Genomic DNA, 11,464 nt, shown 5'->3' on the forward strand with positions numbered 1-11,464 from the left:
ATTTAGAACTGAGAATATTTTGTTTTCATTATGGAATATTGTCAATTCGTGGATTATTCTCTTGCTGAAGTGTTAACTGGGGTGACCAGCTCATCCTGGTTTCTCTGAGACTTTCCTGGTTTTAGCACTGAAAGTCCTGTATCCCAGGAACTCTCTCAGTCATGGACAAATTGGGATGTTTAACCCTTTCAATAAAAATGGTTCAATTTCTCTAGTCAAAATGATTAGCAAAATAATTTAAATTATTCTTTGAGTTTAAGAATGTAGTTAGCAATTTTTAAAAAAAAATTTTTATCAAAGAGTATATATAACAAAAAAAGCCTGCTTTCAGAAAAAAAAAATAAAATTAGCAGTGGTGTATTCACTACCGTGCTTAAGAAATAGAACATTATCAACACTGTTGAAGGCCCGGATATGCCCCTCCTAAATTGTATCCCTTCCCCCCCAGGGGTGTCCACAATTTTGAATTTGTCTTTATCATTCTCTAGATTTTTTTTTTTAATTGCTGTTTAAGTTCATGTAATCATCACCACAGTCAAGATATAAAACTGTTCCACCACTACAAGCCACCCTCGTGCTACTTCATTATAACCACACATCCCCAGTCCCTAACCCCTGGCAACTTGTAATCTTTTTCCACTTCAATAATTTTGTTATTTACAATGTTATGTAAATGGAACCATATATAGCATATAACTTTTTGGGACTGGCTTTTTTTGTTGTTGTCGAATGCTGTCGAGTCAGTTCCAACTCATGGCAACCCAATGTGTGTCAGAGTAGAACTGTGCTGTATAGGGTTTTCAAGGCTGTGACCTAGTGGAAGCAGATTGCCAGGCTTGTCTTCTAAGACACCTCTGTGTGGGTTTGAACCACCAGCCTTTCAGCTAGCAGCTAAGCACTTAACCATTTGCACCACCCGTAATTTTGTTATTTCAAAATGAAATCATATAGTATGTAACCTTTTTTTTTTTTTTTTTAGTATGTAACCTTTTGGAACTGGCTGTTTTTTACTCACCTAGTTCCTTGGAGATCCATCTAAGCTGTTGCATGTATCAGTATGTTTTTGTTGTTGCACAGTATTTCATAGTATGAGTATACCAAAGTATGTTTAGCTGTTCACCTGCTGAAGGACATTTAGGTTAATTCCAATTTGAGGCTGTTAAAAATAAAGCTGCTGTGAACATTTGTACACAAGTTTTTGTGTGAACATAGGGTTTCATTTCTCTGCGATGAATGCCCAAGAGTGCAATTGCTCGGCCGTATGCTTAATTAGATGTTTAGTTTCAATAAGAAACTGCCAAACTATTTTCCAGAGTGGCTGTACCATTACATTCCAGCCAACAATGGATGAGTGATCCAGTTTCTCTGCATCTTTGCCAGCATCTGGTGTTGTCACTATATTTTGGCCATTCTCACAAAAACATAGTGATTGGGTTTTAACTTCCATGTCCTTAATGACTAATGATGTTGAATTTCTTTTCATGTGTTTATTTGCCATCTGTATGTCCTTATCACTGAAATACCTGTCCATGTCTTTTGCCTACTTTCTAATTGGATTGTTTGGTTTTTTACTGTTGAGTTTTCAGAGGTTTTTTTTTTTATTTCTTTTTTTACTTTTTCCCTTATACTCTTTAGAAAACTAAATGTTTAAAGAGAGGACTACCTCAGGAAAGTTATTCAAAGTTTGGAGCACCATCTTTTGTGCCTGGGAAGGTAGGGGCAAAAAAAATGAAGATAATTATTCAAAAAAAACTTCTGCTTTTTTATTTTAAGTAGTATTTAAATACTGTCAGTCATTTGAAGTTCTCAGCTATTTCTTTTCCCCTTAAGTTCGTCAGGGCAAGCCATTCTGTAAATGCAAGTGTGCAAAACCTCCTGCAGATGGTACAAGATTGTGGCCTGCAAACCCTTCAGAAGCATTCTAAAGCTTCTGAGCCTCGATATTTTCACAAGCCTAGTAGAATTCTCCAATGTAAAGCTGCACCTCCTCATCCAGAAAACTCTGTCTCCGTTTGTGATAATTTGTCTGAACTTTTGATGGCAATGCAAGATGAGCTGGACCAAATGAATATGTAAGTATTTTTATTCTTTATCAAGGAAAAGCAAAATGATTTTAGAGATCGTTTTTCTCCACTCATAAATTCTTAAAGGCCTTATTTGGCCATTCGTACTTATTTTATCTGGATCTACAAATTTGTTGTCACTGATTATTCATTCCGTTTATTATTACTATTTAAATTTTCAATTGTATGGGATTATTACTTTTCTAGTCTGAGGGGTTTCTGTCTTCCCAAGCTCTGGACTGATAAAAATAGATACCTATTATTGTCATTCTCACAAATGTGGTCTGGTGATTTTAGATTATAATCACAAAAGCTTCTATAAGAAAGATTACCCTTTATATATATATATATATATATTTTTTTTTTTTTAGCTAAATGAATGATTTGATTACACAAGTAGGAATGCATTTCCACAGTTTAAACTCCAGCTAGTCTGCATGACAAATTTTGAAACATTCATAGTAAGCAAGATACTGTATGGGATACATATTTCATGCCACCAATTTTAATATGTACTCAATTCTAGAACATACGCGATTGGCTTGCCAGCTAGTCAAACTAGGACCACTGTAGAAGATATAACTAGTTTTATTGACAGTACTTTTTTTTTTATGGACAGTACTTCTTTGAATAGACTAACATCAAACCCAGGAATTTCTTAGGCAAATATATATGCAGTTGGAATTTTTCCAAAGGTCCCCTCTCTCCCTACATCAAAAATTCCAGAATTGGAATTAAAGAGCCTTCTAATGCCTCTAGCTAAAAGTATGAGAACATTTAGCTAGGGACATGAAGAATTCACATGTTTTTTAAGATGGTTTAAGGGCCTACGTCCGGCTGGTGCACACGATTTAGTGCTCAACTGCTAGCTGAAAGGCTGGCAGTTCAAACCTACCCACACACACCTCAGAAGACAGGCCTGGAGATCTGATTCTCAAAGGTCACAGCAGTTCTACTCTGTGTACATGGGATTGCCATGACTCAGACTCAACTGGGCAGCAACTAACAACAACCATAAAGTCTTAAGATATTTCTAAAGACATACGACCTTCAGATCACAAGACTCTGGTTATATTTACCATAGATTTAATTGTTGTTGTTGGTAGCTGCCATTTACTTGACTCCAAACTCGTTGTGAACTCATGCACAACGGAACAAAACGCTGCCTGGTCCTTGCACTATCCGCATGATTGGTTGTGAATCATACTGCTGGATCCACAGAGTTTTCATTGACTGATTTTTGAAAATAGATCACCAAGCCTTTCTTCCTAGACCATCTTGGTCTGGAAATGCCACTGAAACCTGTTCAGCATTACATAGCAGCATGTAAGCCTGCACTGACAGATGGGTGAAGGCTGTGCATGAGGTGCATTGCCTGGGAATAGAACCTGGGTCTCCCACATAGAAGGCAAGGATTCTACCACTGTGCCACCACTACCCTATAGATTTAATACCGAACCAAAAAAAACACATTACCATCAAGTCGGAACCTTATATTAGACAACCCTAAAGAAGGAGACGCTCTTTGAAGATTAGTATTTAACTCTAAAATTTGATTGAAAAATATGGCAAAAACATATACCATACACTATAACAGTGTTTGATATTTGCTTTTCTGTCATAGGGAGCATCAAGAACTACTAAATCAAATGAAGGAAACTCAAAGCCATTCAGTCTGTGAAGACATAGAAAGTGAACTAGAGCATTTAGTGAAGAAAATGGAAATTAAAGGAGAACAAATTTCCAAACTAAAGAAGCATCAAGATAGTGTAAGAAGGTTTTCATAAAAGATTTTAATAAAAAGTTAATATTTGTGAATTCAGTGTTATATCTCTGTCTGAGCTGCCAGATGTGAGGACTGTATGTGTGGTTTTGTGAAAAGACTATAGACAGTAGTCATTTAGACATGTTACAGAATGGAGTCATCTGTCTCTTTGGAATTGCGTGGACTTCCTACAGCTCTTTCCAAGATAACATAAAGAACATAAAGGAAAAGGAACAAGAAAGTTTAGTTATGTATTCAGATATGGTTTGGGAAATATTGTGAGGTAGGTTAAATTTGCCTATGCAGCCTTCCAAGTTACTCTTTTAGCATCCTTTTCCTTTATCCTTCTCTCCACTAATGCCTTAATGATGCCACAATGAGACAGGTCTCTAATTTAGTACTATACATAAACCTGGCTCCTCAAGCTATACTCCAATCCTACAACCATTATTCCTTCTTTCTCAAAACAAGCTGTGCTGTCTTATATTCCCTAGGGACTGTACTCAGCTGGCTGTAGTGAGTGGGGCAGGGGTGGTGAGGGAGACTCTATCTAGTTGCGTGTGAAGTCTTAACGACTACGAATAGCTTTAGTAGTTTTAATATTTTAACAGAATTATGGAATGTAGTATCTTATCCCAAGTCAGTGACTCCATAGCATGAGTCTGGGTCAAGCCTTTCTAGGAACTCTCAAGTCACTTTATGTAGCTACTCCTTCTATAGCTATAATCAGCATTCATAAAAATTGGTGATACATTAATCTATGAGTCAGAATTGACTCAACAGCAATGGGTTTGGTTTTTGGTTTGTTTGTTTTTTGGTTTCTTGTATAGGAAAGTAATAAAGGATGCAGAATTTTACTGCTTTTATTCCAATGACCAGTAAATAAATGAACATTTTGAAGCAATTTTTTTTTTAGTTTATTAGCTTTTAAGGCTATAGTAAGTATAATATTTTTATGTGATTGTGTTTAGTAAAGATTATACAACTTGTACACTTTCTTGGAATTGCATAGGAGAAACATATATGGTATAGAATAATATATTTTTAAAAGTGAGGCAGTCTGTACATAGATTGTATTTTGAAAAACATGATTCGTATTTCATAATAGCTCTTGCAGCATAATTTCCAAGAATTTTATTATGATAAATTTAATATCTACAAAAAAAAAATTGTCCCATAGGCTAACAGAGCACCAGGTACTCATCCAGTGTCTGGACCAGCTCTACAAATTAGGCCTTTCCCAGAGGCCTATATGTAAGTGAAATAGACTAGGTAATGGGATGCACTTTGAAGAAATGAGTTTCAGCTGGTTGATGAGTTTTGTTTAGTTCTGCCTACCCAATTATTACCAGATACTCTTCAAGGAAATCAGGTTACTCCCATGATTTTTTTTTTTTTACTGCTACTCAGTAATACTTAAAATTCAGGAATACATTTAAATGTGTGTATACATATATATAATTCAATTATAGAAACTCAGTACTCATTCCTAGAAACAATCCTTTGCTGCTAATATCATCTGAAAGGTTCTTTACTTTCCTCTCTGCTTTCCAGTTTTTACCATTTCATATCCTCTATGCAAACTTCCCTTCAACTTCTCCAGCCCACATTGATCTTGTCCTACTTTGGCCTTCTCAAATACACGCTTTTTGTCTTACTCAAAGTTTTCCTGGCTTGTATTATTTATTCTCTAGTTGTCATGTATGTGCTTAACACTCATAGGAGCAGTAAGCCCCTTGAGAGCAAGGACTGTTTCATTCATTATATTTCTACCAGACTAGCACAGTGTTGGACATGTAATAGTTGTTTAATAAATAAAAATTACTGAATTAAACTTTTTAATTTTATGTAATCTTTAAGCTTTCAATCCAGTCCATCTATTTTAGGTTATATTTTCAGTATATTGTTGACTAAAATTTTAGATTTTTTTTTTCTCTCCAGGTCCATAAACTTCAAAAAAAACTTCAAAACTCAAGGATGAGTGAAGCTTCAGGTATTCAGCGAGAAGATAGCAATTCTAAAGGATCAAAGAACGTAAAAAATAGCCCTAGAAAATGTTCTCATGAATCTAGCCCTCTTCAGAAAAACAGTAACTTTCATCCAAAACGAGTCCATAATCTTCAAATGAAATTGAGCAAAGATGATATCATGTGGGAACAGTAACACAGCAGCACAACTGTCACCTTAAATGAACTCTGTCAATGAGATCTTGAATTGTCTAAAGTGGTTTTAATTTAATATACTTTTATGAAAGTTTGAATTATGTTTCTAGCCTCTATAAAGTGTGAAGTTGTATTTTTAAATTAATGCCTAATAACCTATTAAGGGTCTCAAATAATAAATGATTGCTTTTTTTTGTTTTTCTTATTGATTAAAATGCCTAATCCCATCATGTTTTAGAACATAGTTCACTAAACTAAATCTAAGAAATTGGATTGGATGAACTATATTCAAACCTGAGTTAAATTTGAGAAACAAGTACCATTCCTGTTTTAATTTGGTAGGTTTGTAACCTTGGGGCCCTGGTAGTGCAGTGGTTGAGAGCTCAGGCTGCTAATGAATAGGTCAGCGTTCAAATCCACCAGCTGCTCCTTGGAAACCCTGTGGGGCAGTTCTGCTCTGTCCAATAGGGTCACTATGAGCCATAATTGACTTGATGGCAGTGGGTTTTGTAACCTTGAGGACCAGTGTAAAATGAATAGGGTATGGTAAGGTCTTTTAACTTTCCTGGTATTTCCTACCTATCTTGTTTTAGAGCTGTGAAATACTTTTTCTCTTTTGAAAAGGGAAAAGCCGAATAGGTCTGCAGCTTCATGAAGAGGCCTTTAACCTGAGTTTCTATGTGACAGTTACAAATAGGAACCCATACTTAATTTTTAGAAGACAATATTATATAACTGTAGAGCTTTCCTCTTCTGTTTCTATTCTCTTTTAAAAATCTAGTTGTGTCAAAACCAGTGATCTGTTTTATCTTACTCCTTTACAGCTACATAAACTAACTTTTACTCTGTGCATTGTGTATAATGTTCATCAGTGTAAATGGAGAATGTGATTTTCCAAGACCCACAAAACTGGCATATTTTTATAAGAAAATATAGGAACAGGAAGTTGCGTATTTTATTACCTAATCAAAAGTTCAGGGAAATATGGTACGTTTTTATATTTTTAAATCAGTGATGTCGTGATAGATTATGTATGTATGCATTATAATAAATTTACACTTGTTCACCTATGACCTATCTTGTTAGAAGCTTTAAAAACTACTATGACTCTTGTGATCTATTTTGGTTCCTCACTCAAATTCTTTGTGGCAACTAGAGAATTGGAGGAATCAACTGAAGTAAAAATAAAGGACAGAGAGAAAAGGCATAGTAAAAGGGAGGAACTCAGAATATAGGATTGCTGTTTAAGAGATGGTGATTCCAAAGGAACAGAGTTGGACTGGTACATCCTCTGACTCCACAGCTGGAAAACTGCCCAAGCTATAGGTAGGAGAGAACTTTTAGGTCAGGGGGAGCTGGGAAAAGCAATTTTTAAAAGATAGCCTTTTTTTATTTTTTTTCCTGTTCTCCTTGGAAATTCTACAAAGGTATGTATAGGAGGAAGAGGGTAATTGTAGACCCTCTGGGGAGGAGGAGAACTATGATTCATTCTGATCGTGAGCAGAGGTGGTATGTTAGAAAACCTTTGCATCCCTGCAAGTGTGGAGAGGTGATTGAAAATGGGCAAATCAATACTTCAAATTGTCCTCAAAAGTAATTAAGAGCAGAGATAAAAGTTTCCCTCTAGTTTAAATAGTATATGTGTCCACACACTTTCATGTCCCCTCCCCCAGTCAGCTCCTTCAGCCCCAGAGATGTTCCACAGAGTGCTTCATCTAGAGTCAATTTTGTCACCTTACCTCCTTTTCTACTTTGTCTTTCCAACTCAAGATGCGAGGTCTGGTTTAAACTTAGCAAAAAGCCCATTAGGACCATGGTGTAACCATATCTTGCTGTGGCTTTTTTTTTTTTTTTAATGCACTTAGGAAAGTGGCTGAGTATACAGTAAAGCCTACAAAAGCCAGAACGTGTATAAGCTGGAAACCTGTCAGAGAAGGAAAATTCAAATATTTTCCACTAACAGAGATTGATAGAAAAGTGCTGACTGCACCCTGTCAAAGGTGGAAAACTTGTGAGACCCAGAAAGACAAGGCAGTCCCGCCAAGTTCCGGCTCTCACGGTTTTCACTATATTTATCAGTAATGAAGTCATTACTTGTGAAAATTTATTGCTAAATCAAATAACCTTAAACAATTTTTAATTCATTTTAGGAATGCTTGAATATTTCAGTTAAGAATTTTCTTGCAAAAGCAGTGTAGCAGAGTAGAAAAAACATGAGACTTCGGAGTTAGGAAGGCATCTGCCACTTAGAAGCTTGGTCAAGTCAAATAACTTTTGAGCCTTGGTTTGTCATCTGAAAAGTAGGGCTAATACTAAACCTACCTCACAGGGTTGTTAGGAGGAGAGTAAATGAAATAACATGTGAAAGCACCCAGCAGAAGTGCTGCCACTAAGTAAAAATTCAACAAATATTTGTTGTATCTGAGTGATTGGAAAAAGAAATTGTTGTAGGAAAGCAAAAGCCTAAATGTGTTCTTTGTAAAAGTGGAAATATTCTAATTTACTTGACTGCGCCCCTGCCCTCATGTCCCTAGGAGGAAAGTTCTTTGGCTTGTTCTCTAGCTCAGGAGTAGTGGAAACGGGTGAAGAATACAGTTCTACCATTGTGCAGAAATACAGACTCACACACAGCTCCCTGGTTTGGATTCTATTTTGGTCGGTTTTGTGACATTTATTACTGGAGACAATAAAGAAGAGTGTCTTGTTGCTCCATCACAGCTACTGAACTAAAAATGGCTCTCTGCTCACAGACTACTTGCTTGCCACAGCTTTGGACTCCTCGGGGGGTGGAGCAAAAGATTTCCTTCCTGCACAGGGACAGTCCATGGTCAGTGTACAAGAGTTGCTGTGGCAACCCCGCAGTCAAGCTCTGCCCAGCAGAAACTCAGTATGATGATTTCATTGATTTTGTTCACTTCAGTGAGAAACAGGTTTGTTTGGTTTTTATTAGAAACTGAAATTAGAACTTTCTAGCCAAGGCAGGTCTCAACTTTGATGAAACCAGAGAGTTCCAGTGTTTGAAGCAACAGGTATTGTGAATATTCTAATCCTGGAAATGAGAGTTGGACTCTAGAATGAACTGTACTTGGGTGGGCCATTGGCAACCCAGCCATTTTTACTAGGTTATAGTCAAAGGTAGGAGTTGTTGTGTATCGTTGAATCGATCCAATTCATAATGACCCTATATGACAGAGTAAAACTACCCCATTAGGTTTTTTTAGCTGTCAGAATCAACTCGATAGCAATGGGTTTGGTTTTGGGTTTGGTAATCTTTACAGGAGGAGGTAGCCAGGTCTTTTCTCCCTCAGAGCCACTGGTAGATTGGAACTTCCGACCTTTGGTTAGCAGCCCAGTGCTAAGCGTTTCTACCACCAGGGCTCCTTAAAGACAGGAGGGTGAGAGGGAAATGCTCAGTTTTCAGCAATGTAAGATTAAAGAGGGAGATAACTCAGTATATTGAGCTAACTGGCTGGAAGGGTGCACTTGAGATTTTTTTTGTAGCCTTCTTACTTTGTTTAAAAGTACAATTTTAACTATAAAGTAGTATTCTTAATCCATGATAAAGTAACAAAAAATTAAATAGAAATTTGACTTGTACTATTGTAAGAAATCGAACTAAAGGAGGAAAGGCCAATTGGTCATTGCAATGAAAGGAGTGCTCACCTTGGACAAAAATGCACCAGCTGCCACTATTGATGCAGAGTAAATAGTGAAACTCCTAATGGTGTTTCCTGGAACTCTATTCAGCTGTAACTAAAAATGTACCTACTGAGAACATTTAATTGTATGTATCTAAGTACAGGCCGACTCCCAGAGGTACAGCCAGACAAACCTCTGTAAGGCATAATACCATCTGTGAGCTAAGAAAGCTCTTAAGGGTGCCACTGCACCTTTTAATTAAAGTGAAATGAGGATAAACAAAAATAATGTTGACTGTCACTCATCTGAAAACAAATTTACTTTTTAGTAATTAGGGATTGTTAATGCCTCGGTCCTTTTCTTCATAACCTATACTTATTTTCACACAACTTTCCTCATTTAGTTCCTTTTTTTGTGTTTTGTTACGTAAGGAGAATTAGACATAATAAAATTGTAAAACTTTAAAATATTGTCTGGGCCAGAGTTTGCTTTTTTTTATTGTTGTTAGGTGCTGTCGAGTCAATTTTCGAATCATAGTGACTCCATGTGACAGAGTAGAACTGCCCAATAGGGTTTTCTTGGCTGTAATCTTTATGGGGAAACTAGGTTAGTACTAAAGGTATAAGAGGGAAGAGCAAAGTGTTCGGAGATCGCTGTGTCCTCCACTATATGAGTGACCGAAAGCAGGAATTTCTGAACCATAGGACAGTGTCTTAGTCATCTAGTGCTGCTATAACAGAAATACCACAAGTGGGTGGCTTTAACAAACAGAAACTTATTTTCTCGGTTAGGAGGCTAGAAGTCTGAATTCAGGGTGCCAGCTCTGGGGGAAGGTTCTTGTCTCTGCTGAGCTTCTGCTCCTGAGTGATCCTCACGTGGTTTTTAGTGGCGTAGTGGTTAAGAGCTACAGCCGCTAATCATAAAGATCAGCAGTTTGAATCCACCAGGTGCTCCTGGGAAACTCTATGGGGCAGTTCTGCTCTGTCTTATAGGTTTGCTGTGAGTCGAAATCAACTCATCAGCAGTGGGTTTGGTTTTTTAATCTTTATTGAAGCAGAATGCCAGGTCTTTCTCCTGCGGAGCCACTGGGTGGGGTCAAACTGACAACCTTTGAGTTAGCAGCCGAGCACGTCGTCACTTTTTATTGTAGCTATAGATTAATTGTTGCCTTAAAGAATCAGGTGGTTTTTTTTTTTTTTCTTCCTAGTGGATATATTGGGAGTATTTTCCTTATCGATATATAGATTCATTGTATTCCTCTTTGGTGCAAGATCCTGCTAAATGCCATAAGCAATCATTAGAATTATAAATCAGTGCCCACCACTGAAGAAATTTATTGTAATTGTATATGCATGATCCATTGTGTACCTATGTGTTTAACAGTTTTAGCAGAAAATAATAAATAAGACTTGTTAACGATGATTTCGACAGTCTTGTTCATGAGTTGTAGATGGAGGGTTTGGGCTTAAGGCTTGAAGGGAGGAAGGTGTGCATTATGAGTTGTCTGTCAAAGGCAGATTAAAAAGTTCTGTGAAGGATATAATCAGCTTTCTAGAAAAATCTTTTAAAATAAGGGTGGAGTTATCCACCAATAATACACTCTGCCTAGACTTTTATCTTTGCTTGTCTAGCTTTCCCTCATCCTTCAAGTCTCAATTTACTGCTCCTCTAGAAGCCATTTTTGACCCTCCTCACATATCCCTAACTCTTCCCAAACCTGGGTTTGCTGCCTCTTCCAGGCATGTCCCCGATCTTTGCACTTAGCACTTTCTTGTTATTGTTTATTTAATAGTTTGTCTTTCCCATAGACTGAGCTCCCTGAGAGCAAGTCCTTC

The 11,464-nt window shown here is 37.0% G+C and overlaps 1 protein-coding gene across 8 annotated transcripts in view; it reads left to right on the forward strand.

The window, feature by feature from the left end:
• Window positions 1–11,109, forward strand: part of CEP57L1 (centrosomal protein 57 like 1) — a 68,234-nt gene extending 57,125 nt beyond the window's left edge. For 5 of the 8 annotated variants that reach the window (XM_064289551.1, XM_023542979.2, XM_023542972.2 and 2 more), the window contains 4 exons: window positions 1,636–1,713; window positions 1,831–2,072; window positions 3,688–3,832; window positions 5,770–11,105. In XM_064289551.1, coding sequence (XP_064145621.1) covers window positions 1,636–1,713; window positions 1,831–2,072; window positions 3,688–3,832; window positions 5,770–5,991 — 687 coding nt within the window. In that variant the 3' untranslated portion in view covers window positions 5,992–11,105. Of the gene's footprint in view, window positions 1–1,635; window positions 1,714–1,830; window positions 2,073–3,687; window positions 3,833–5,769 lie in introns of all 8 variants that reach the window. The other 3 variants (XM_010600387.3, XM_023543006.2, XM_010600341.3) reach the window with 2 other exon arrangements.
• Window positions 11,110–11,464: the final 355 nt, after the last annotated feature.

This window comes from Loxodonta africana, chromosome 1 (assembly GCF_030014295.1).
Source record: "Loxodonta africana isolate mLoxAfr1 chromosome 1, mLoxAfr1.hap2, whole genome shotgun sequence".
Classification (NCBI taxonomy): domain Eukaryota; kingdom Metazoa; phylum Chordata; class Mammalia; order Proboscidea; family Elephantidae; genus Loxodonta; species Loxodonta africana.